This window comes from Paraphaeosphaeria sporulosa, assembly GCF_001642045.1.
Source record: "Paraphaeosphaeria sporulosa strain AP3s5-JAC2a unplaced genomic scaffold CC84scaffold_7, whole genome shotgun sequence".
Classification (NCBI taxonomy): domain Eukaryota; kingdom Fungi; phylum Ascomycota; class Dothideomycetes; order Pleosporales; family Didymosphaeriaceae; genus Paraphaeosphaeria; species Paraphaeosphaeria sporulosa.
In genome coordinates, this window is record NW_017253366.1 from 1,791,681 (window position 1) to 1,815,453 (window position 23,773).

Sequence of the window (23,773 nt, forward strand, 5' to 3'; positions counted from 1 at the left end):
AGCGCTGGCGTGGGATGACTTTGAATGGGAAGGAAGGAACGGGAGCCTTTCCAGAACGCGGTTTGCATGATCCTACTGAGTGGACCCGGGACCCATCAGTGTCGGCATGACGCCGACGGTGGGTACATAATCTTGGGTTGCGCGCGGATCGTGACTCGCACATTTCTAGAAGGATGTTCCCTTCCTTCTCCGGAATCAAATCCTGGGTGGGATGGATGGGATGCACTATTGGCGGGCGGGGGGCCAACAGGCTGGATTCGGATGGAAGGTGACGGGCGTGTGATGGCTATGCTCGAAGCGGGCAAGAGTGCGGTGCTGGAGATTGGGTGATCTTGAACGAGTTGCAGCGCATTGCAGGCAGGACGGCTCCGCGCGGCTTTGTTCTGAGATGAAGCCGCGCTGTCCGCATCGCCGCGGTGTTGCTACTCGAAGGAGAAAGAAACATTCGGGGTGGAAGCCGGCCGCGTGGAATGAAATCGATAGTGTGAGGCTCCGTGGGTCAAGGTCGGAGATACGCTGCGGTCTCTGCTCTGCCTCTCCGTACGGCGGCAGCGCTCAGGCCCCTCGATTGCCCGTTTGGGTGGTGTCCATTCCTGCACCGTTCATCTCGGTCATCCTCGTATACGACATACCGTGATACGCGGATGGCTTGGGCAAGATGGCGTTGCACGACTGTCAATCGCAAACTCTATCGGTATGAGAGGAGGACGCATCGCGGTCGTGCCTGCCTGGCATCTCCAGGTGAGAGGAGTCCTGACGCAGGCTGCGCTCCTGGCGTCGAATCTTGAGGCATGGCGTAGAGTCACTTGACCGCATGTTGTGCGTGGTCGAGCAAGGCAGCACAGACGACGACTAAGGTGGCCTCGAGATCCGACATATACCAAGGTTTGGCAGCTCATGTACCTTGCGATGGCCTACAGATGCGTTCATGGATGATGCTGGAGGGGAGTAAGGAAGGGTAGGGCAGCGCTGATTGGCCAGTACTCCGATGGCGTGTAGGGAGGAGTTGCCCGGCGCATATCTTGTCGGACGTTAGAATTCTTCCGGCATGCCTGCTCGGTGAGGTCGAGGGCCATGGTTTGCAACTCCGCGGATGGCAAGTTGGCAAACCGCACGCAGCAGACGGCGGATCCCTGGAGTGCTCACCGATCCTCTGGCGCCACCGCCTTTTGTGCGCGCTGCGACGCTGTACAGTAACAGGTAGAGGGCTGCTGCGTGCAGTGTACGGTCATGAGTAGGCTGTGGCAGGCGGCCATTGGCGGTGGATGGCGCGCGGCAGCTCCAAGACGGTGACACGCAGACCAGGAACGTTTGTTTCAGTTTCGTAGCCAGGTGGGTGTTTCAAGGTCGATCGACGGGTCTCACAGAGTTGGCTCGAGCAGGGTTCCGGCCTGGAAAGGCACGTGGAGGTATCCGCGGCGGCGGTATGGCTGCTTGGCCGCCCGCCCGGCACTGCGATGCGAAGACTGCACCGCATCCGCTGGCGTTCGGCATCTGCAGCCTTGGGGACGCTCGAGAGCTTGACCTTGCCGCAGAGGACTGGCAGAGCGACGGACATGCAGAGGGTGCAAGCGTGCAGCACAGATTGCAGAGAGAAGGTCTCATGTGCATGCATCTCGCACGGCGGCCCGCAAGCTACGGCCCCGTTCAGGGCACGGCAATCAGCACCTCCGGCTGGCGGCACGATCCCAGTGATGGGCGTTTGCCGTGCTGGATCGTGCCAGACGGCAACGGTGGAGCATTCGCAGTGTGCACGCCGTCTGGCAGCAGCTGGGGCGGACGTGTATTATGCACCACTCACACAGCAGCGGGACCTTGTCCTGCGTCCGCCGTGACACTAGCAGCGAGGTGCAGAATCTACAGTTCCAAAGTGGACCCCACTGCAACTCTACGGCAGAAGACCGACACACAAGAGGAATTGCAGGATCCTGGGGCGTCTGGCGTGGTCGCCGAGCAGGGCACGCCGGGCACGGCAGTGTCATGGGAATTCCAAAGCCGTTTCAACGCTCCGCGAGCTCTGCGCCTCAACAATTTGCACCATGCACGCTGCTGGATGGAGGTGCGGGATGGAGGGCGATGCACTGGCACCCGCGCCGACGGACGCGTTCACGTCGTGTGGCTTTTCTGCGTGCCCGCACCGCCGGGCCAGCAACTGCAGGCGGGCGCTCGGCGGACCCGTGCGCGCTGGGGGCTGCGGGCTGCGGGCTGCAGCGAACAAGCAAAGCAGAGTTTCCAGGCCTTTGCAAGCTGCTGCCGCCAACGTCTGTCACAGTGCTCGCCCGCGGGCGCTGTGGGCGGTTGAAGTTGGGTGCCGGGCTAGCCGCCTTGGGCGCCGTGACAAGCTCGTAATGCTCTATTGATTCAAGAGGCTCCCCCATCCTGCGTCGGCGCTCGCTCCGCTTCGGGCATGCGCGCTGGCAGAGGCTATATCAGGGCATCTGTGCAGCCGCCCTCGCGCCGCGCCGAGTAAGGGAGCAAGCTCAGGGCGTGAGGCGCGCGCAACAGACGCAGCAGCAGCAGCCGCCAGGCGCCCGGCCAAGTGCCGTTCAGCGCTGGCCTCCACTCGACTCGACTCGACTCGACGTCACGGCTCACGGCCCTCGCAAGCCCGGCCAACTCCCTTGCGCCCACCACCTCCCGTGCTGCAGACATGTCATCTCATCCCATCTCGCGGCAGGCCCCACCTGCTGCAAAGGCGATCCGTCTTTAGGCGCCACCAGAGCGCGAATATTCCAGCCTGCGATCAGCGCCCGGGATGCGTGCTCCCACGGCTGGCGCGAGGCCTGCTCCCAGACGGGCCCTCGCGGCGTGCCTTGCCCTGCTCCATGCTCCCCAGACGCAGCGCTCCCGTGAAGTCTTAACAACTGTGCTATAGCGCCGCCCGTGTCGACGCCTGCGCTAGCTCTGCCTGCGAGCGGAACGCGGAATCGTCCGGCTCGAATCAAGCACTGCTCGACGACGCCCCGAAAAGCACTGACCGACGCCCAAGGCACGCTTTGTTCGCTCTTTGCATGGTGGAGCCAGGGTCGTCCTCCACCCCGCGCCTGTCTGAGGTCCACGCTGCCTGTGCTCTGAGGCCGCATCCACCCATTGCCTACTGCAGCCCTAGCCCACCCCCAGGCCATCTTGCCTGCCACCCAGGCATTGCATTCGTGAGGTAGCTCCGTACATGGCTTCTCGTCACAGGCACACGCTCCCTCCTCACGCACCACCAAGCATCGCTGCTGTGTCCCGCCGCCGTTGGGAGCACCACCATTCCGTTTCAGACTGCCTCTCCACCTGCCTCCCACGGCCGCGCCTGTGTTGCGCCGCAAGTCCACCTTGCTGCGAGGTGAGCATCGAGACGCTTGGAGGTCTGCTTTAAGAGCCGACGGGGGTCTCGCTCGTCGGGCTAGCAAGGGCCCAAGCCCAGGCCCCATCATCCACCCCGTACACTTTGTCGTCTTCAAATACGGCCTCGCTCTGGCAGTCGGGCCACCTAACAAACCCGCCTTATCAAGCTACCACCCGTGCCTGACGCCCGTGTGCCGGACCCTCTCAGAAGCGCTTGCGATCGTCCCCAGATCCCTGCTCGATCCTTGGACCTCCCGGGGCACGGATGACGTTGATCGCGCTTCTCAAACTATCTAGTCACCATCTACCACGCTCGTCTGCATTTGTTCTGCATTGCTGCTGCGCCGTTCCCTCTCAGACAGTGCCACAATGTCTGGATATTACCCGCCCAACGCGAACATCCCACCGCAGTATTACAGTCTCAATCCCAATGGCCTCCCGAATTCCAATCTGCAAAATGTCCCGCCTATGATGGCGCCTGATAACCCGTATGCTCACGGCTTGCCCGAGAGCCCGGTGTACCACGCTATGCCTGGACCCTTCCCGCCTTACGTCGAAACGCACATGCAGCAACCCTACATGGGCCATTATCAAGATGGACCCGGCGGCATGGATCCATCTCAAGACGCGAATGCTCGCGCAAGGCGGCGCCCTGGGCCAGGAGAACATGTAAAGCATCGAAGAACCCGGAGCGGCTGCTTTACGTGTCGTCAGCGTCGAGTCAAGGTTGGTAGCAGTGCTTCAGATATTCGAAGGTCATAGATACTGACCTCTTGCAGTGTGATGAAGCGCACCCGGTTTGCGAAAGTAAGTGTTACTGCACCGTCCCATCTCTCTTCGCAGAGCACTTACTTTGATCTCAGGATGTCGCAAGGGCAACCGCGAGTGCATCTACCCAGAAGCTCAGTCTACTCAGAAGACCGGCAGAAGCGGGTCCAAGTCAGGAAAATCATCTTCCGCGGAATCTGGTGAAGGCTCATCCCCGGAAGACCACAACGATGATGCAAAGGAACGGTTACCGCCCATTGCTGACGATGACGAAGACGAATATGAGGAAGACGACATGGAGGTTGAAGAAAAGGGCCAAGGGGCACGGGAAGCATCCAACACGCCCGGGTTAACACTGGATCGGAGCCCCTCGCCTTCAACAGAACCCTCCTTGAAAACTCCCAGCTTATCTTCGCGACCACCAATAAACCGAAAAATGAGTCATCCAACGAAAAACTCCGGCGCGACCGTCAAGCCCTCACAGAGAAAAGACATACAGTTCTACCTGGATTATTTTAAGAACCACATGTCTGCACACCACTACTCGCTAAAGCACGACACCTCGAAGTTCTTCAAGACCGACTATCTAGACCACGCCATGAGGTACCCGCCGCTGTTGTTTGCGATTGTAGGATACGCCGCCTACTTTCACACTCTGACCCAGCCGAATGCACGCATGCATACCTTTCTGCAGTACTACGACGAGTCGATATCACGTCTACGCGCGAATATGATGAAGGCCAAGAAGCAGGGGCTATCTACTTTACTTACCATCCTGCAGCTTGCAGCTATCGAGGTAGGAGCAGACCTGTGCATTGTTCAGCTCCAGCTAACGTTTCGTTCAGGAGATGCTGGGCGATTGGGTGAATCTCATGGGCCATCAAAAGGCTGCTAATCAGATGTTGACGCAGCTCTACACTCCCAAGACTATTACAGATTCCCCGTTTTTGCTGAAGGTTATACTGTGGTACAGCCGATTCGATTTGTTCGTCGGACTCCAATCTGGAGGAGAAGCTATCCTCAGCCGGGATTGGTACGTCGCAGTACACGAGCATTTCCAGAAGGAATCCGCAGCGCATCCCGACAATCTGGGTCTACGATACGACGAACGCTTCGCCTACTCACGACTGGTTGCCAAGGACTCAAGCGACTTCTTCTTCAAGAAGGGGAGGGGAATGATTAGTGACGCAGACTTTATGGAGGAGTTGCCGAAACTCGGGAAGAAAGTGCATGCGCTCGAAACCAACATCGATCCCATGCTGCTAGATCCCAACCACAAAGTCCACTCACTCTCTGGAAACCCGGACCACGATAGCGTCGTCAATGCCTTTGAGCCTGATCTGCTCTTTAGGGGGAGCCGCTGGACGACAAATTACTTGAAGCTCGACATGTGGGGAATCATCTTCATGTTCAATTTGTCGAGCGCAATGGCCCTGCAAAAACCGTTCGACCCGGAGATCCACAAACGTGCTTTGCGTTCTGCTCAACTCTTTGAAGCTATCCGCAACTACCCTGAGGCGCCCCCCGGTTCGATCATCGAAGCGCAAGCTTCCTTTGCAATTGCGACGTTGTTTCTTCCCAAAGATCCCAAGACGGTAACGTGGTGTCGTAAGACACTGGCCAAGGTGGAAAGCGCAGGGTAAGTTGAGCCTTGCCGTGAATCGCATGCCACGACCGTTCTTCATTTGCTAACACGACACAGCTACATCTACTCGGACGTCCTCCGCAATCGCTTCCTCGGTAGCTGGGGTCTCCCTCCCTCAGACTGGTGGCTCCCTAACGACGAAGGCTGTCCCCCAATTATCCGCTCCATTAAGGATTTCATCCAAGAGCGTACCACTGCCCCCAAGGATGAAGTTTCGGAGAACCTGCGCGAAATGCGTGGCATCTTCGGCACCCTGACCATCTCAGATTCGCCGCCGGACGACAACTCCAGCAACGCCACAGAAGAGACGGTCGGTCTGGGCTCTGTGAGCACCAATACAGACGACATGCTTTACTACACGGGGAGTCCGCCGGAGTACGAGTACGGTTACGATTCCAAGTTCAGCGGCAAGGAGGCGCACTCATCGGGGCAATTCTCGTGAGCGATCGGGGCTGAAGAATGCTTGTCGTGGGCGCAGCCTGCGGTGTGTCGTCACATCTGGCAAGAAGACGAGACGGCAGATCGCGGCTGCGTGCATACAGACGAAAGCTAAACTGTCTATTGCACGACGTGCGCCGCGTTTCACGTCGGATGTTTCGTGGCACCCTGGATGACGGGATACAGCGTGGCTTGCGTTGTGGGTACGTACAGTTGGCAGCCTGTACGACGAAGTGCAGGGCGTGGGGCAGGAGTTGGCGAAGGGCTGTCGCGCTGTGTGCCACGGCATGCGGCCTGCCGGTGCCCGTATGAGGGCCCCGCTGCTGCTTGTTTCAACGTCGGGCTAAATGCGGGCGCGAGGTGATGGTTCCGCGCTGCTGCTGTGTGCGATGCTGCGGCGCAGGCAATGAGGCGGGTGCGGAAATCACACCATGTACCTGTTGCTCTTGCTCAAACTCAAAAGCACGGTAGATTGGAGGGTGCTGTGGGCTCTAGGATGGCCCGGGCTTGGCTCGCCTGTGAGTGTGGGACGGAATGGGACTACGCGCGTTGAGATACCCTTTGCATTGGTATGGTATGGTAGGGGATGACTTGCACGGCACGGCACACCACGGTGGGCGTTTCGTTTAGCACACTCGTCTCGCCGTCCTCATTCTCCTCTTCGTTTCGCTTCTTGTACCATACCTGTTACACCAGTCTATCTAATTGACACACTTATGCATCTGCATGCCCATCGTTTGTCCTTCTCCCGCTCGCTTGTGTCTTCGATTATTTCCTGGTGGTGGGAGGGTAGTCCTAATGTTTCGCCCACTGCGTTCTCCTCCGTCTTTCCAAGGAAGTCTGAGCCAAGGCTATGGCCTCCACAGTGTCACCTGCATCATCGGTGAGGAGAGTTACACTATGGCACTGTAGCAGAGATAGTGGCTTGGAGGATGATGTCAAGGTGTTTCGCAAGGCGTCCAGGGAGGTGGGATTGGTGTGGGGTTGAGAGGGAAGGTATGAGGTATGACTTGTAATTAAATGTGGCTGAGTTGGGAGGAGAAGTGTTGGAATTGTGATGAGTGAAATATGGACGAGGTATAAGGGTAGTGTAGTATAATGTCAATAGTGGAATGGATCTACTTTAATTCTAGAATGTTCTTCTGTCCTGAACATGCTAAAAGGTCCATTCTTTGTATGTTCCTGAACACAGCGAATGTCAGTCCTGTCCACCGAGTCGCAGTCGTACTTGTCGTAACGGAGAGAGCGACGGAGTTGTGGGTGCTCAATGAGGGCTAGCGTCAGGGTCCGCACGGACCCCATCCCGCGTGCACATGAAAGAGCACTGGAGAGCTCCACGCCTCGAAAGCAAACCCCCAAACTGCAATTTGACTAGCATATACCGCCAACATGGAGAATTTCCAGAAACTCGGCGCTTTCGGAAAGAACATCTCGTACGTGGACCCAGCGCTCGCTGATCTCGTGGGCTCCAGGCGCAGATTGCGTGGCTCCCAATGTGCTGACATGGCGTCTGTAGTGCTTCGTTCACGCCTTTTGCGGCGAGGACGCAGCAGTTGGTCAAGGAGACTCTTGGTCAGGATGTAGACAAGGTACGACTGCCTGGAAGCTTTGCGCGAGTCTGCGCGAGCATCTGGATGCCTCCGCCCATGGAGGCCAATAAACATGCTAACACAGCGTGCGACAGACGCAGCTCCCCCCGGACTACATCGAGCTCGAGAAGCGCGTAGATGCGCTGAAGAAGGTGCACAACACTATGCTCCAGGTCACGTACGAGAGCTCCGCAACTCCTGTCCTGTCCGCGGTTGCCAGAGCACATCTGACGCTCCTTTTACAGCTCCCAGTACTCCAACGAAGCCTATGACTACCCAACCAACATTCGCGAGTCTTTCAACGACCTTGGCCGGACCGTCGGCGAGAAAGTTCAGCTTCTCTCCGCCGCCACCTCCCCCGCCGAAGCCCAGGCTGCCCTCACCGCACCCCCCTCCGCAAAGCCGCAGCCCAAGACCTTCAGCCACGCCGTCGCTCGCGCCGCCATCAACAGTTCGCACACGCTGCAGGGAGAGCACTCGGGCGCTGGCGAGGACCCGCTCGCCACGGCGCTCGAGAAGTTTGCCATTGCCAGCGAGAAGGTCGGTGAGGCCCGGCTGGCGCAGGACGCCCAGATTCAGAGCAAGTTTCTCGCGGGCTGGAGCACGACGCTCAACACCAACATCATGTTTGCGACGCGCGCGCGCAAGGCGGTGGAGAACTCGCGGCTCAGCCTCGACGCAACCAAGGCGAACGTCAAGGGCGGCGCCTTCTCGCTGCCTGGCCAGAAGGCGCAGCAGCACACCCTCAACGACGAGGACCTCACCGAGGAGCAGCGCGCCAAGATTGAGCAGGCCGAGGACGAGTTCGTCGGCCAGACCGAGGAGGCTGTCGGCGTCATGAAGAACGTGAGTATATGTCTACATACCCGTGGTCACGCGCACGCACAGTAGCTAATACTTCTGATCACTTCAGGTCCTCGACACCCCCGAGCCGCTCCGCAACCTCGCGGACCTCATCGCCGCGCAGCTCGAGTACCACAAGCGCGCGTACGAGATCCTCTCCGAGCTGGCACCCGTCGTGGACCAGCTGCAGGTCGAGCAAGAGGTGCGTCGCCATGACTCCTCTGGTTTCTAGAAGACCCCTGCCTTGATCTGTCGTCGTGACCATCTACCCCTACCCAATAGTCTATCTTATATATTCCCTTGGTGTGCCCCGATGTTGCAGTCCAATTCTTGTAAAGCAGACGCAGCGTACTTTCCACTGATTACAAGCGCGTAGGCTAGCTACCGGAAGGCAAGAGAGGGTGCTTAGATGGAGCAGGCGCGGTGTGATTGACAGGACTGAGTGAGAAGGAGCCTGGGCTGGCCTAGCCATTCGATATGGTGCCACCGCGTTGGTTGTGTAAGACAGACGCGTTTCCTTGAGTCTTGTTCGCAAGAGCGAGGGAGACTGTTATTCCTGCGTGTTAGTTTGAAAACGCATTCACTTTGGTCGCTCATGTACTGCCCTCGTTCTGCCCGATATTGCACCTCGTTCTGTTGCGTTATGACAAGTGACGGCGTTTACTCCACCTCCATCCCTCTTCCCTCAACTCTCCCCATCCACACCTAACGCTTTATCTACAAATCCCGCTGCCTGTTTCTTCGCTACCTCCTCTACACTCTTCCTCCCCTTATTTCCCTCTTCCTCGGCGGGAACAAACCGCCTCACCGTACCCTCTATGTAGGCGTTCGGCACACCCAACCGAACCGCATCTTCCACCCCGCGGTTGATACGGTAGACGTATTCGTCCTTGGGCGTGGATGGGGTGACGCGGCGCCGGTCAATATAGACCAGCATATCCTGCCCTACTTCAGTGGGAGGGCGTGTTGTGTCGACGCTATCGTTGGGCCCACGCGCGGCCCAGAAGTCAACGGACAGGCATTCCTTCGTGTACGCGATGGGGACGCCTTCGTTCTTGTCTAGCTTCGCTTCGTCGTTTGCGTCTAGCCTGAAGACGAGGCCGTAGACGTGGTCTGGTTTTGTGTTTGCTATTGGTCTTGCTTTGGATTCGACGACATTGGCGTAGCCGCGCTCGTTGATTATCCAGGTGTAGCCGTGCAGGCGCGCGACGCCGAGGTAGGCGGAGGAGGGGCAGCGGGTGCGCATTTGGGAGAGCCAGAGGTTGGAGCCGAAGGCGAAATATAGGGTCGGCTCTGCGAGTGTTTTCTGAGGCGCGGTTCTGGGAGGCATCATGGATGGAAGGTATGGTCGCGGATCTGAAGATTCGTATGATTTAATAGAGTGGCTAGCGATATAATACGATCCACGTCGTTAGAGTGTGCGGTGAGATGGTCCTGTTTTGTCCCTATGCATTTCGATGTTCCTAGGATGTAATTCTCGATCTGCGTGCAGCACAAGTGTTTTCCAGGACAGGGAGTGGGCGTCCGATGATTTCTTTGTTCCTTAAATTCCGTATTTAATCGGGAGATTTGCGCATATAAGATGCTCAACTTAGTTGCAAGTTAAGTTCTAGGAGTTTGTGACCGAGAGCAAATAAAAGATAGGCAAGGTGGGAACAAGACTTCGGACACATTGATGGTTCACAAGAACATCGCTCTTCGTGAGATTCCTCTGACGCGTTCTGTTGTGCGATTCGCGTTGAGAGCAGTCGGAAGGTTACCCTGGATAGCACCTCGGTGCCTAAGTGTGCCTGGATGTGCCTGGACGATGCCCCGCACCTGCCGTCATTCGGAAGCTAGCTCGGAATACGCGGGGCTCGGAATGAAAATGCCACATCTAAGTACACTGTAAGCCCCGGATTCGTCCAGCAGCAGTCGATGGCCTACATCCTATAGGTTATTCCCTCTAATTAGATACCATATCCTTACTGTTTGAGAGCCTGCTTCGCTATCTCCCTCTCGCGCATGCCACCTCTAGGAGAGAACACGTGCAGCAACGACAAGCTTTACTGGTACCGAAATCATCCAACCTATCTTCGGGTCTCCCGCAAACATTGATTCCGAGTCGAAATCCATATATTTACTTTACCGCGTCGGCTGAACGCAACTACCGCCAACGCCTCAAGATGCCGTATTCACACCACAGCCATTCGGGGCAGTTCTGTGGGCACGCGAAGAATACCCTCTTGGAAGTCGTTCAAGACGCAATAGCGAAGGGTTTCCATACATTCGCCTTGACCGAACATATACCTCGACCAATTGAGGACTTTTACCCTGAAGAGGTAGGTAAATGGTAGGAACCGAGGGTAAGAATCTAAGACGGTACTGATCGATCCAGGCCGACAGCCATACGGCTGAGTCGCTTGCGAAGCTTTTCGATGACTACCTAGTTGAAGCAGAGCTCGCGAGAGAGGCATATGCGTCCCAAATCAAGCTTCTGATAGGCTTTGAGTCCGAATGGATCCGTCCATCAACGCACCAAATAATACAAGGTATCATGGAAAGATATACCTTCGATTTTTTCATGGGATCAATACACCATTGCCACACAATTCCTATTGATTTTGATCGAGCTACATACGAGAAAGCTCGAGATGCAGCGGGTGGAACCGACGAGCAGCTTTTTGAGGATTATTTTGACGAACAGTACGAAATGCTCCAGGCCCTCAAGCCGCCTGTGGTCGGACATTTCGACCTGATCAGGCTGCTCAGTGATCACCGAGACGCCGACTTCAAGGGCATGGATGGTGTCTGGAAACGGATGCAGCGCAACCTGGAATACATCGCCTCCTACGATGGAGCTCTAGAGCTGAATTCGGCAGGCCTCCGCAAAGGTCTTGCTGAACCTTACCCTTGTTCGCCTGTGTGCCTGGTACGTCACACCGCCCCATCCAACCTAGCTATTCTGACGCTTATCGTGTAGGCCTTCCTTCGCATGGGCGGTCGATTCGTCATGAGCGATGACAGCCACGGCATTGATCAAGTCGCTACCAACTATCCTCGCTTATTGCAGTATATACAGAAGGTCGGTATCAGCGAGATTTTCTATGTTGATAAGGAGGCTGCGCCCAACGACAGTCGGTTTTCTGCAGGATTCTCGAGCATCACCGTGGACAACCTTCTTCAACTGCCTTTTTGGACAACGGCGCGGTGAAGTTCCGACACAAAAGTGTTATACGCAGTAGAGATTTTCGAGGCAGCGCATCTAGAACTAGCCGAAGGAAGAAGATACCTTGTTCAGTCTCTGCCGTCATAAAAACTCCGACCCCGACTCCGTTAGGCGAAGAAATCCTTCAAGTTCCACATGCTTTTCGCGCAGCACACCGCATTATCGTGCCCCCATGCCTCGAATTGCCTTTTTGATTGAAGGTGCCATCACACAGCGTCACTATGCACTTGTTGAGCCTCGTCAGCTCCCTTGCGACGTGGGATGGCCAGCCATTGCCATCATTGGCAGCCTATTCCAACCGCTGCAAGCGCATAATCCTGGCCAATCTCAGAGCGAGAATCGGCCCAAACCAAGGGTCTGGGTTCCCAGACAACGCATACATGGGCTCACGATCGCCTTGAGAGGGCCACCAGCTGCGCAAAGCGACGCCAGCCCACGTGCAAAGGCTGGCAGGTCGAGTCAGGAGCGAGGAGGCGTCGATCTTGATAATGTCGCCCCTAATTGCTTTCTCTGGGAGCGGGCTGCGAGGTCGGTGTCTCGAACGCCAATCGATGCGACGACCCATCCATTGAGATTACGTGAGTGAGAGAGCCCGCCTTTTTTATTATTCTGTTGCAGCGTTTACCGCGAGCTCTTGGCAGGCGACGACCAGTTTGGGAACTGTTCAGGACCGTTTTCGGGGTGCAGCGGAAGCAGGGGACATGTTCCGCTCGAGGCTCATTGGCGAAGACGTTTGAGATGGGGTCCGCTTGCCACTACCGGGGAAGCTAGCGATGGTCCTTGAGCGTCGCGCTTTTCGCGGTCACTCTGCGCCAACGTCAGGTGTTCGAGAGGTAGCTTACACCGGGGAGACGGCAGGCTGGCGTAGACGAGGTCAGCTGAAATACCTCGGAGGAGTTTGCGAGCACAACTTTGGTACAAGCTAAGACGAGCCGACACGCGGACTGTGCCTGGGTCTAGCGATTGGGTTCGGCGATACAGCAGATCCGGTCGTGGGTTGAGATCGTTGTAAGCCTTGCAGACAACTCGGTGTCTTGAGAGCCCAAGCATCATGACTGCTTTTTCTACTCAATTCACTTGGAATCGACAAATGCGCTCGACGTTCGACATAAGTTCTATGCAAGGACACCAGCTTACTGCGGGACGAGAGTTATACAGCGGCTTCCGATAGTGTGCAGCCACAACGGACGCACAGATTCAGTACACTCCTGTCAACGTGTGACCGCTGACACGGAAGAGGACGACCTTCAGTGAAAGGAAGCGTGTTGGTTGGCCCCCGGCTACTCTTGGCGCACACGCACCCGCACCCCACCTGGCTTAGCTACGCACGACGTAGCGCAGCGAGAGAACAACCTTGTGAAGTCCTCAAGCGGCGAGGTCAGCGCGGTTGGGGCGCAAGATGCGTATGTGGCATGCCGTCCGGCTGCAAGTGGCCGAGAAGCGCGTGGCAAGATTTTACAGTTTGTTAAACAACCGCTAGAACACAGAATCTTGCAGACAGGCCTCGCATACCGCGCTGCCGGGGTATACGAATTGCAACTGGGATCCTAGGGCCAGACTCGGCTCTGCCCTGGCACTCAAACGGCGTGGGCTCCGGGTTGCATGCCCCGAACAGACGGACGGGCCCTAGGAGGAAAAGGCGGGTGCTGGTCGACATGGTTATAGCAACCCTGGAGGCCTACCGTCGCCTATGCGAGGGGCTAAAGTGCTTAATGCAGCCGTCAGGCCAATCTGTCCCACGGCCTTTGCTTTCTTGGTCGCGTGGGAGCCGAGCCTGAACCTATACGTCTGCAGAGCCTCCTAACTAAGACTTAACGCACCCTCGTTTTAAAAGCCAGAACCCTACCTCCCGACCCACTGTACTTGATCTTCTTACATTTCCTCCTGTTCTCCACTATCGTCTCCTCTGTATACGCTCGTGGAACTCGTAAAATTTTCCCTACCAACGAATACCTAGCCGCGTCCTTTCAACATCTTCCTCCTGATCACTCTCGCTTGTGTATCCCTCTCAACAGCTAGTATGGGTGTCGAGAAGCAAATAATTAAGGCAGGTGATGGGGCCACCTTCCCCAAGAAGCACGACGAAGTTGCAATGGAGTACACAGGTAGCAGGGCATCTACCATCCGTTGGCCGAGATCTCACGTACCATACAGGCTGGCTCTACGACGAGAGCAAAGACGACAAGAAGGGCAAAAAGTGAGCACTACCAACGCTTCTGAGGAGTTGCATACCTGGAGCTGGGCTGATTATGCTAGGTTCGACTCGTCGGTAGGCCGTGGGAACCTGGTCACAGAGATCGGTGTTGGCCGTGTAATTCGGGGTGCGTATTTACGCTTCCATTTCCACTCAAGGTGTCTTCTTGATACGAACTCGAATCTGAGCTCATACATCACTTAGGTTGGGATGAAGGGATATTGGGCTCCCACGAGTCTGCGCCCATGTCACTGGGCGAGAAGGCGACCCTAACTATTACACCGTACGTAATGCACCTCGAAAACAATGCACTATTCACTGACGCATTCTCAAAACAGTGACTACGGCTACGGCGATCGGTAAGTTACCAACACGAACCCATTGCGCATTCGAGATCTTCCTGGACCACGTCCAAGAATGGTCTTGCGGGATGCATACTCAAATTCGACATGTGTACTGGTCGTAGGATCAAGATCCTCACCGTATTCGGCACCAGACCAAGCGCCGCGCAACGGCCGCTGGGTATCCTGAGCCTCTACGCTGTGACCTCACGTACTCGATTACCCACCGGTTCTCGCACAACTGCCTGCAATGCAGCCCGAACTCGCGCTCAATGACCTCATAATAGTTACTGACCTTACGCCTTAGTGGCTTCCCGGGACACATTCCTCCAAACGCTATACTCGTCTTGTAAGTCCAGCCCGCACCTATCTCTTCTTTCCTTGCCTTTGAGTTCCAAGTTTTGGGCCAAAAAGCCCCAGGACTCACGCAAGGACCTGCCCAGTTTGAAATCTTTGCATACTGCACGGCGCCCCCTGACCAACTTTTCACAAAGAGCAAGGGTTCCTCTGGTAGTGAACATGCTAATCCTGTATAGTGACGTCGAACTCAAAGCCGTCAATGGCAGCACGGCCTCATAGCAGTCTTCCACCTGAGTTGCGCGAAAACATTCCGGGCCATCCGACCGAACACCATGTTTGGGTTGACTCAAAATCAGAATGACTGCGAATTAACAGTGCCCGGAAACATCACCACATTCGCTCGCATCATGATTACCAGAGCATCCCAAGCGCAGAAGCGTCATTGGGTACGCATGGGACCTCCTTTACCAAAAGTCTTCCTTTGATTAGCTCCCTTCTTCCGCCCGCGGATATCCTTGGGCTTGCAGACTGGAGTACCTATGGAGCGTTCTCCATACTGTTTGCGCCTATCCAGCGGCTTTTTGGACATGGACCAAAGGAGTCTAGGCGCCTTTGGGTTATTGTGCAGGTTAGAAAGGCGAATTTATCAGCTCCTGTCAAATTTGGATATTTCAACATAATTGTGTTGCACGAGGGTGCAATTTGAGACTGACTTCGCGCATCGCGGATGGTTCAGTGCTGAGTTGCCATCAAGTCGATCATCTCCTCCCAGCCCTCCAGCACGGCGACCCAGTCTACATGGTCTCGGATTCTCGTTCGGATCTGCAAGTCAGCCGGCGCTGTGTAACATGCCTTATTGTGACTTTGGTCTCGCCCGCGACTGCCGCGCGACTCTCCCAGATGGACGGACAATGCACATGTGTTTGCAGATCATTCGGACCTACTCAAGGGTGAGGATGACATGGACGCTCCCATTTCACACCGACATTGCGCCACCGTTCATGGGGCAGCATCCGGTCCGTTCGTTCGGCAAGCCGAAGATTCGCGCTGCCCGGCCGATGGACGTCGATTGGGCAGACTTCCATTACGTCCCGTTCGGCACGGTGCTCTTCAAGACACGGTATTGCCATCACAATCTGGGTATCAGCCTGCCTTCCCTTTCCGTACCAGCTTGCGTGTGATTTACTATCGCTCCTCACATAATTCCTTGCATGTGCTTGACATCGCCCCTGATCATTCGCGATGGTTTTGCCTCCTGCTTGCGCGTGCTTGTAGCCACCGGTGATTCTGCCCTATGCTCATCATGCTGTCCAGCAATGCACAGCTACTCAGCATGGTTGTTAGTGGGATCGTGACTACGGCTTATTGGATCGTTATGATTTTCAAGTCAAAGTCCTGGCATGCCGCTTTCGAGAGGCTCTCAATTGCGCCTGCCACACTCAACTCGCTTGCATGCTGTAGTGATCTTTATCAGATGCAACGGGTGCCCATTCCGGAAAACGAAGTCAAGTACGATGTCAAGCGGACAAGAAACAGGCCCCTGTCCTCCGTCCTGGTGGCTAGCAGTTGCACGTCACTTTACGTAGGGAAACCTCTCACCGATGACGGGCCGCAGTAAGCCAGTCGCAGCGTCCCGCCCGAACCGCTCTCGAAGGATCAAAAATCTGGCAGCATACCTTACGCGTGCAGGGATCCCCGTCTGGAGATGTACCGCGATCAGCGATCGTCGCTCGATGCCTAGACAAAGGTCCAGATCATGCACGGCGACCGCATCGACGCTGTGCTTTTCCTGGTTCGGGACTTGGACCTGAAGAGCCGGAACACTGCCGCTTTGAACCCTCTGCCAGTGCGCTGCGTTGCAATGTACGCCTGCAGACTACGAAAATAGCTAACAGGTGCAAACGAGTTCGGAAATAGTAGTAAGGCCGCAACCACATGTGTTGGGCTGGAGGCTACATAGCCTGATAGCAGGTGGTCCAAGCGGGGTAGCCAGACGGGAAAAATGGGTTTCTGTGTACTTGCTCCCAGATTGGACCGAGGGGGGTATGTGTCGTAGGAATTACGAATGCAGGTGTGCCCGCGATTCGACGGCAGGGCTGATACTGGACAGTTGATCAGACCATTTGCAGGGCTCGGATGCGGCTTCAGGCGCCATGCGTGTAAGCCGGCGAAGTGTGCAGGTACTCGAAGAGCACTGTGCCCGTGGTACGTCGTTTGAAGATTTTGCATCGTGCATAGGTACTCGGCATCCTTCGACTCCACGTCTGGCCGCATCCAGAGCCCAGCCGCGGACCAAGCCTTCTTAACTCCACGTTACATGGCAACGGCGGACCTGCCTACGCCACCTCGCGCGTTTCGCGCCGTTATTTCTTTCTCGTTCTTCCTTGCTTTGTGTGCCGCAGCCCGATGCTCTGAAACTTTCCGGTTCCTTCCTTGCTGTGGGTTTGCGTCACCGGCAGTGACTGCGTCCAGTGGAAAGCATGGCAATGGCGGCCGCCCTCCTTTATACTCACCGATCACTGCAGGCCAAGATATATGGGCTAGGGCGGGTGCTCCCGAGGACCTGGTCTGACAGGGTTGCTAGTCGTGGTGGAGGGCAATTTAGGCGGGGGTGGGTCTGCGTGTCAGTATCGTTGACCTGGCCTCACCGGCGAAATCCCGCCGCGCCGACTGGGCACGATAACAATGTCACTCTGCCGCGGTGTTTCGAGATGCTGTGTCGCGTGTTGGAGTCGGCCGGACAACACTCGTCCATGAGCAAAACGTTGCATGCCGGCAGGCTAGAGCACAGTACATGCGGACCGGACGTGCTAGTGCACGCTACGGACGCTATCCTCCTACGCTTGTTCCTCTCCGTCTTCCCCATATGTATCCTACATCTCGCTAAGAATTCATGCCTCAAAGATCTGCCGACGTACAGAATTCACCACTCCATTCGTGCGAAAGAACTCGGGCCAAGAATGACTCAATATGGGAATAGAAGAGAGCTTCACGCGAATAGATTCGGTCGCACACAGAGCCGCGTGCGTCTCGGTTAAGACAAGGCTGTGTGTAACCAGTGCTGGCCTTAGCCCGCGGATGTTTCAGTGCGAATGGCGACATCGTTTATCGCACAGGAATGCTCCTAGCTTGATCGGTGCGGAGATGCGCGCACGCAAGTTGGAAGGAAAACGCGCAGTCTTCTCACTTGTATCCCGAATTTGGAGCGAAGAGGTATTGCCAAGGGTCTAAGAATGTTGAGGTGTAGTGGATGTGCAGAAATCTGGGGCAATACGAGCTGCAGTTTCCTTTAGGTATACGCTCAGTACGAGGTAGGAACACACAGGCAACGCCGTTTGGGCGTTGAGGCACGTGTACTTACTGCATAGACACTACATACCTTTTTCCCTGCAAGTACCTGAGGGCACACAAGCAGACGGGGGTTCCTCAGGTCTAGTATCGATTCGTTATCTCTGAAATATGCTCAGATCTTGCACTTGCCATCTCTCAATGAAGTTCTAGGACAGAAATTGTCGTCGTAAGGTTGAGAGAAGTAATGGCCGACTCCATATGATATGTCCTATCTGGATTCTAAAGTATGCAACCATCCGCACATTCCGGGTCTGTCGAATTATACGCAATCTGCCCAACGCTGGCCCCGGGCTCGATGCTCGGGTCTTGCGGTGACTGAAACATCTTGCCAGTCTCCGGCGAATATATAGTCTCTAGAATGTCCCCGAATGCATTCCTGATATTGGCAATGGGCTGACCCTTGGTGACCGGCTCGTCAACGGTGACCAGTTGCTCGACAAAACCGCCATAAGTCGATACGGAGTCATGGAACGTAGTCGCGATGTACGTCTTACTCAGATCCGGTGAGTACGCCTGCGTGGAGTTGGAAGGGACGATGTCCAGATCGTCCAGGACGCGGTTCACAAAGTCGTACACTCTGTCAATCAACGAAGCGTTCCATACTTTTGCAAGTCCCATCTCCACGGTGATTGAAGGAATCGAGTTGCTCACGAACGTCGTCTCAATACTTCCTGGCTCTCCTGGATCGATTTTCAAGGTATCTGGCTGCAACAGCTTCGCTAAGCGCTCAACATATGGGAGTCGGAAGTCGGCGTAGCACCAGAGAGAGGTCTCGGCGCCGCTACTAGGGGTGTCTGCACCGTGGTTAGCGAATCCCGCACGAGTTCTTGATTTTGACTTACGCAGGTCTATTCCAACGTCTACCTGGGATTTGTTCGCCCATACGTTGTTCCAGATGTTGTATGCCAGGAGCTCCGGGAGACTGCCACCGTCTACCGCAGCGGTACCAGGAAAGACGCGGTTGATATTGGTCAGCCATCCACTATTATGGGATGTAAAGTAGTTTCTTTGGTTTAGGTAGATGCCCATTGGATTTACGGTGGGTATTCCGATTACTTGAAACAGTCAGATGCATTCTCTCACAAGTTTCTTGTACCAGTGGACCATACCTGTGCCATTGAGACTTTCTACTTGTCCCTCAAGCTGCGCGAAAATGCGCTGGACCACACGTACACCATTGAGTTCGTCGCCATGTATCGCCGCGGACAAGGACAACTTCTTCCCGCTCTCGAGACTCTCTGGCGTACCTCGCGCTACAAAGACCGGAATATGGACAGGCAGTCCACCACTGAGCTCTCCCACCCTCAAGTAGTACCTCGAGACGCTCCGCGTAGGCACATCAGACAAATTCAGATACGATATGACCGGAACTCCATTGACAACATCGCCGGTGAAGTTTGTCGCCGTCCCGGTCGCACCGAACAGCGCCAGGGACACGAAGAGTGAGGTTAGAAACTGCATTTTGTGAACAGCATTCGAGGCGCAAAGACTTGTCCGTCGACGTACCTTTATGCCATCAATTGTCGATAAGACTTGTTGTTCTACACGAAGCTAGCATTCGCCCGAGGAGAGCTTCTGGAAGGATTAGGAAGGTCAACGGCCGCCATGACGGCGCCGAGACTGCCCAGACATGGCTCGGATAGGGCGTTCCGCACTTGGCGAGATCTTGATAATTTCACACTAATTGTTTTCACAGCTCTGAAGGGCGAAATCTGAAGACGGTGTTGATCGTGAGGCCCACAAGATGAATGAGGATTGGTTGGTAGGTTGGTGGCCAATGAAATGCTCACCATTACGCTCAGCAACACCATCGTGTATCGCCATTGCCAAAATTCCAGCGCAAGGTGACTAGTACCTGGTCGCAGCTATTAACAGGTGAGAAATCAGGCTCATTGAATCCAAAGAAAAGGACTCTTTCGGCTTTGCGCGTCGCAAACTTCATGGGTCCTTCGCAGAATGAAATAACGCCTTCGAATGTCCTTTGCAACAAGCAGGCTTCAGATCGCTGCGATTGAATAGATAACTACTTCGTTGATGGATGATAAACAAGTCTCGGCTGCTATACGTCGTCACTACAGTCCAGCGTCTATCCAAACACCCAAGCGCGTCTATCCATCATCTGTCAGCATTCCACGTCGTATATGCGCGTATCATTAGTTATAATCAACAGGGGAAAGCTTGTTTTGACCTCTCGAAGATCACTTTGCCCAGGAATGCAGCACTTGACTCCACGGAATGCGTCAGTATAAATTAGACGCAGTATGACTCTTTTGCCGCGCGCATACTGTCTCTTAACTACGTCTATTGAACCAAACCCTAATGAAACTTCTTCAAGAATCTATCGTCTTTGTTTGACCCTTTGCAGCTGCGGTTTGCGCCCAGACGCAACCCACGCTGAAGAATGGAGACTCTTATCATCCGAGATGATCGGAGACCGAGAACAGCTAGCCACAATACCAAAGACCAAGTCGATTATGGGGACGGGCATACATACCGAATGTTGGCAGCATCACTACGCAGATATAACGAACGGCCAGCACAGGCAGCGTCTGGTCCGAAGCGAAAGTTGTCGATCGCACCTCTTCAACCCCAACGCACATCATTGCTATCTAGCCAAGCTAGGAAGAACTCTCCAAAAACCAGACGACTGTTTATTTCAGCTGCCAATAAAGCAGGCCTCGCTGTCCCGGCCGGTCAAGGCAAACATGCGTTAAGGCCTCAGGCTTTACAAGCAAAACTCTTGGAAAGAGCAATCGCATCCGGCATAATCGCTCAGAAAGCGCGAATAACACATCCATCAGTCCCTCCGTCTCCACGCGCTGCTAGATCTGGTCTCAAGAAAGAGGACGCTGATGCAAAGCCCTCGGTAGGCTCACCGTTTTCGGTGGCCAACATCTCTTGCTACTCTACAGCAACGCTTTGGCCATTCGTAAACACTGTTGTGACAGCTACGGGCGAATGTCGACTGTCTTGAACAGACGACTCTTTCAATTAACATCGTTAGGAAATTGGGGTAACTAGGTAATAGCTTTCGGTAGGCCCCAAATTGGTTGATTCATCTGTTGCCGCGTGAACGCTCCGTGCACGCCCGACGATAAACACAAGGCAGGAGCGACTGCTAAGTTTACGCGCACCCACCCAGCACCTTCCACCGGATATCTGAACCGTGACATGTGCACGGCGGCATGAGAGCAGCCACTTCAGGCTGTGTACTTGCCAACGACCTGCTTCGCCGCCGCCGTCATCCTCAGCCTCGCACTTCTTTATATCACCTGCGGCCGACTTAATTTTCAACCACTCAGACCGTGGTCGAGGTAGTAAACGTCAAATTAGGCAACATGCCGGGCTCGTTGGCTCGGAAAGAACGAAGGAGGAAGGAGCGAGAGGGCATGCGGTCTCCAGCTGCAGCCAAAACGGCCTATGTCGAGAGCGTCGACGACGAAGGGGAGCCCCGCGGCGGCGCGGTGCAGAAGACAGAAGACAAGCCTGCCGATAGCAATGAAGGCGAGCTTCCTGTTCCCCAAACAACACTGAGCCCGCAAGAACGGATTGCTAACCTCACCTCAGATATTCCTAGCTTGGTCCCCGCCAGCGAACCTCCGAAGGGCTCTCAGCCCCGCCCCCAGGGACCAGCGCGCCCACCGCCGACTTCTCCAGCAACGAAAAATCAGGATAGAGATCAGATAGACCAGAAACAATCAAAGAATAGGTCGAAGCGAGGCCGTCCACCACGGATTCCTCCCGAAAGCGAGCCACCCTTCGAGTCACTGCGCAACGCACCCTCTTCAGTGTACGAAGAAGCAATAGCGACACTTCGAAACATGTCAACCGAGGAATCAGCACGTTTGAGGAATGTCGTCATAAGCCAGATGGCTGCAGAAGGATTCCCCATAGTCACGGAAGGCCTCCGGTCAAAGCGGATACAGGACCCCAGCTACCCTGTGCGCTCAATTATCAATCCACCTTGGGCACCATCTGCGCGTAAGAAAGATGTCATGACGGAAGAAGAGGCGGAGAACCTGCGACGCGCTATGTTCGCCAAAATGAGCCAGAGTACGGACCAAGACTGGGTCGCCTCCATGGCGCAATCCCTCGAGAAGTTGAAGATCGAAAAATCTCTTGCCCTTCAGGCAAGTATTGGGAACGTGGATGGTCCTTCACAGTCAGTCGAGATTGTCACGCCAGAGCAAGAGGCACCTTCCGGAGAACAAGCGCCTATCGTACAGCCTAAGAAGAGGGAGGATACAGAGACCGTCAAGTCATTGTTGGTGACCAACATCGAGAGTAAACTGAAGAGTCTACCACACGCTGGTAAGTATTGCACCCAATGAGATGAAACAACAAAAGGATGTCATCTAATCCGATATGCGCAGAGCACCTCACAGAGCTTTCCAAGATGATTGACCAAAAAGCCTTCGACGAAGGAACCTTCAACACGAACCCGGAAAAGTTCAAAGAGACTATCGATGTGCTTCCGCAAGAGAAAATTGCGGAAGCTCCTACGGTACTAGCGAACGTTCATCCAGCGGCGGATTCAGACAGTCACACCGATCGTGTCGCTCGCGTCGATAACAAGGCAAAAAAACTCAGAGATTCTGTCGAGCAGGCTAGGACCGAGACTTTACCCTCGCAAGAGGGTGCCACGCTCGACCGTGGTTTCGCACAGCATAGCTCATCTTCGGACTACGCGAGCTCTTCAGGTGACAATGGAAGCAAGCTTCATGCGGGTCAAACACGCCGCATCACAAACGATGGCATCATAGGGTTCAAAGCGTGCCCTTTTAAAGGCCCAGCAAGGGTTGCATCAAAGGAACATCGCCGGAAGGTGTCGCTAAAGCTTCCTATCAATGTTGCTACCCCTCAGCGAGTCTGTGCACGTTCAAGCACACAGCACACGCGCGGCGTTTCAATCAGCACCGACGATAGTGCCGTTGCTCCCTACGAGGCGGAAGAGCGTGAGTTGGGGTACAAGCATCGGCACATCTTTGTTGGTACCGCGTCTTTGGATGACTTTCTTGAAATCCTTGAGGTTACGTCTACATACACTACGACGAAACGGCAGGTTGTTAAAGCTTTCGGTAACTATCTCCATTGAAAAGGAAACTTTAGCGTGAGTATACATGATGTACTGATGTGTGGTTCTAGGCATCCTAGCTTGCGCCGAGCAGGTGCACGCACGTCAGTCTTCAAACTCATCTGATGGTTGGAACTTCGTAACCCGCACGACGCACGACGACATACTCACCCATACAGACTATCTCACGGAAGCACACGTCAAGCTCGGATCCATCTCCCTGGGCAAGTTCCTCGGGCAGATCCCGTTTGACGACAAAGGCGATGTCGCTGCGGTCAAGGTCGTGGACGCGTTTTGTCTTGCGAGCCACCTCGACGGCGAAGCTAGGTACGGAGCACAGTCGAAAGCTAAAGCGTTCCGCAGCTGGTATGTGCGGGAGAGTGCGGTGAAGCAGGATTCTTGAGGAGCAGTCTTGGTCGGAAGGCAGGTAAGCTGCTCGGTGGGAGTGGAGTTTAGTCGAATGTTCACTGAAGCGACACGCCCAAGTGCGGAAATTGTCTCAAGTCTGTTTGAATGGTGGCCTATGCAAGATGTTACGTGGTATAGCGATGTAATGCGTTGTCCGCGAGACCTAGGATCTGGGCGTTGCATTCTTTCCACTGCATCTAATACAACCTTTTGTCTGTTCGAGATCCGAGTTTTGCGCAAATACATCTTCGCGTACGAGGTCCCTGATGGACCCGCGCCCA

At 55.1% G+C, this 23,773-nt stretch overlaps 12 protein-coding genes across 12 annotated transcripts; 9 read left to right on the top strand and 3 right to left on the bottom strand.

The window, feature by feature from the left end:
* Positions 1–1,426: 1,426 nt before the first annotated feature.
* Positions 1,427–2,853, top strand: CC84DRAFT_1177967 (uncharacterized protein; the record flags this gene model as incomplete). Its single annotated transcript, XM_018180312.1, has 2 exons — positions 1,427–2,177; positions 2,369–2,853. The coding sequence occupies 2 exons, from the start codon at positions 1,427–1,429 to the stop codon at positions 2,851–2,853; spliced, it is 1,236 nt and encodes a 411-aa protein (XP_018034425.1).
* A 709-nt stretch (positions 2,854–3,562) lies between these two features.
* On the top strand, positions 3,563–6,272 carry CC84DRAFT_884601 (uncharacterized protein). Its single transcript, XM_018187784.1, has 5 exons — positions 3,563–4,059; positions 4,113–4,140; positions 4,197–4,897; positions 4,947–5,740; positions 5,804–6,272. Exons 1-5 carry the CDS (start codon positions 3,703–3,705, stop codon positions 6,186–6,188), a joined length of 2,265 nt encoding a protein of 754 aa, XP_018034426.1. The 5' UTR covers positions 3,563–3,702; the 3' UTR covers positions 6,189–6,272.
* Positions 6,273–7,564: 1,292 nt separating this feature from the next.
* On the top strand, positions 7,565–9,195 carry CC84DRAFT_1249637 (meiotically up-regulated gene 64 protein). The gene is made up of 5 exons (XM_018184291.1): positions 7,565–7,617; positions 7,701–7,773; positions 7,869–7,951; positions 8,019–8,619; positions 8,687–9,195. Exons 1-5 carry the CDS (start codon positions 7,574–7,576, stop codon positions 8,846–8,848), a joined length of 963 nt encoding a protein of 320 aa, XP_018034427.1. The 5' UTR covers positions 7,565–7,573; the 3' UTR covers positions 8,849–9,195.
* On the bottom strand, positions 9,079–10,120 carry CC84DRAFT_886100 (uncharacterized protein). Its single transcript, XM_018187787.1, has one exon. The coding sequence runs from the start codon at positions 9,947–9,949 to the stop codon at positions 9,302–9,304; it is 648 nt and encodes a 215-aa protein (XP_018034428.1). The 5' UTR covers positions 9,950–10,120; the 3' UTR covers positions 9,079–9,301.
* A 524-nt stretch (positions 10,121–10,644) lies between these two features.
* On the top strand, positions 10,645–11,903 carry CC84DRAFT_886083 (histidinol phosphate phosphatase H). The gene is made up of 3 exons (XM_018187785.1): positions 10,645–10,937; positions 10,994–11,527; positions 11,579–11,903. Exons 1-3 carry the CDS (start codon positions 10,782–10,784, stop codon positions 11,807–11,809), a joined length of 921 nt encoding a protein of 306 aa, XP_018034429.1. The 5' UTR covers positions 10,645–10,781; the 3' UTR covers positions 11,810–11,903.
* A 1,458-nt stretch (positions 11,904–13,361) lies between these two features.
* CC84DRAFT_886086 (peptidyl-prolyl cis-trans isomerase) lies at positions 13,362–15,067 on the top strand. The gene is made up of 7 exons (XM_018187786.1): positions 13,362–13,929; positions 13,979–14,021; positions 14,081–14,145; positions 14,223–14,301; positions 14,357–14,377; positions 14,667–14,708; positions 14,896–15,067. Exons 1-7 carry the CDS (start codon positions 13,845–13,847, stop codon positions 14,936–14,938), a joined length of 378 nt encoding a protein of 125 aa, XP_018034430.1. The 5' UTR covers positions 13,362–13,844; the 3' UTR covers positions 14,939–15,067.
* Positions 15,068–16,118: 1,051 nt separating this feature from the next.
* On the bottom strand, positions 16,119–17,036 carry CC84DRAFT_886247 (uncharacterized protein). The gene has a single exon (XM_018187788.1). It carries the CDS (start codon positions 16,931–16,933, stop codon positions 16,397–16,399), a length of 537 nt encoding a protein of 178 aa, XP_018034431.1. The 5' UTR covers positions 16,934–17,036; the 3' UTR covers positions 16,119–16,396.
* On the top strand, positions 17,037–18,092 carry CC84DRAFT_886264 (uncharacterized protein). The gene is made up of 2 exons (XM_018187789.1): positions 17,037–17,970; positions 18,028–18,092. The coding sequence occupies exon 1, from the start codon at positions 17,140–17,142 to the stop codon at positions 17,695–17,697; it is 558 nt and encodes a 185-aa protein (XP_018034432.1). The 5' UTR covers positions 17,037–17,139; the 3' UTR covers positions 17,698–17,970; positions 18,028–18,092.
* Positions 17,964–19,554, bottom strand: CC84DRAFT_886272 (deacylase-like protein). The gene is made up of 3 exons (XM_018187790.1): positions 19,120–19,554; positions 18,853–19,065; positions 17,964–18,804 (listed from the first exon to the last, which is right to left on the bottom strand). Exons 1-3 carry the CDS (start codon positions 19,469–19,471, stop codon positions 18,230–18,232), a joined length of 1,140 nt encoding a protein of 379 aa, XP_018034433.1. The 5' UTR covers positions 19,472–19,554; the 3' UTR covers positions 17,964–18,229.
* A 683-nt stretch (positions 19,555–20,237) lies between these two features.
* On the top strand, positions 20,238–21,166 carry CC84DRAFT_886285 (uncharacterized protein). The gene has a single exon (XM_018187792.1). The coding sequence runs from the start codon at positions 20,412–20,414 to the stop codon at positions 20,982–20,984; it is 573 nt and encodes a 190-aa protein (XP_018034434.1). The 5' UTR covers positions 20,238–20,411; the 3' UTR covers positions 20,985–21,166.
* Positions 21,167–22,599, top strand: CC84DRAFT_886284 (uncharacterized protein). The gene has a single exon (XM_018187791.1). It carries the CDS (start codon positions 21,349–21,351, stop codon positions 22,339–22,341), a length of 993 nt encoding a protein of 330 aa, XP_018034435.1. The 5' UTR covers positions 21,167–21,348; the 3' UTR covers positions 22,342–22,599.
* Positions 22,407–23,487, top strand: CC84DRAFT_1096552 (uncharacterized protein; the record flags this gene model as incomplete). The annotated part of the gene is made up of 2 exons (XM_018174674.1): positions 22,407–23,088; positions 23,156–23,487. The coding sequence occupies 2 exons, from the start codon at positions 22,407–22,409 to the stop codon at positions 23,485–23,487; spliced, it is 1,014 nt and encodes a 337-aa protein (XP_018034436.1).
* Positions 23,488–23,773: the final 286 nt, after the last annotated feature.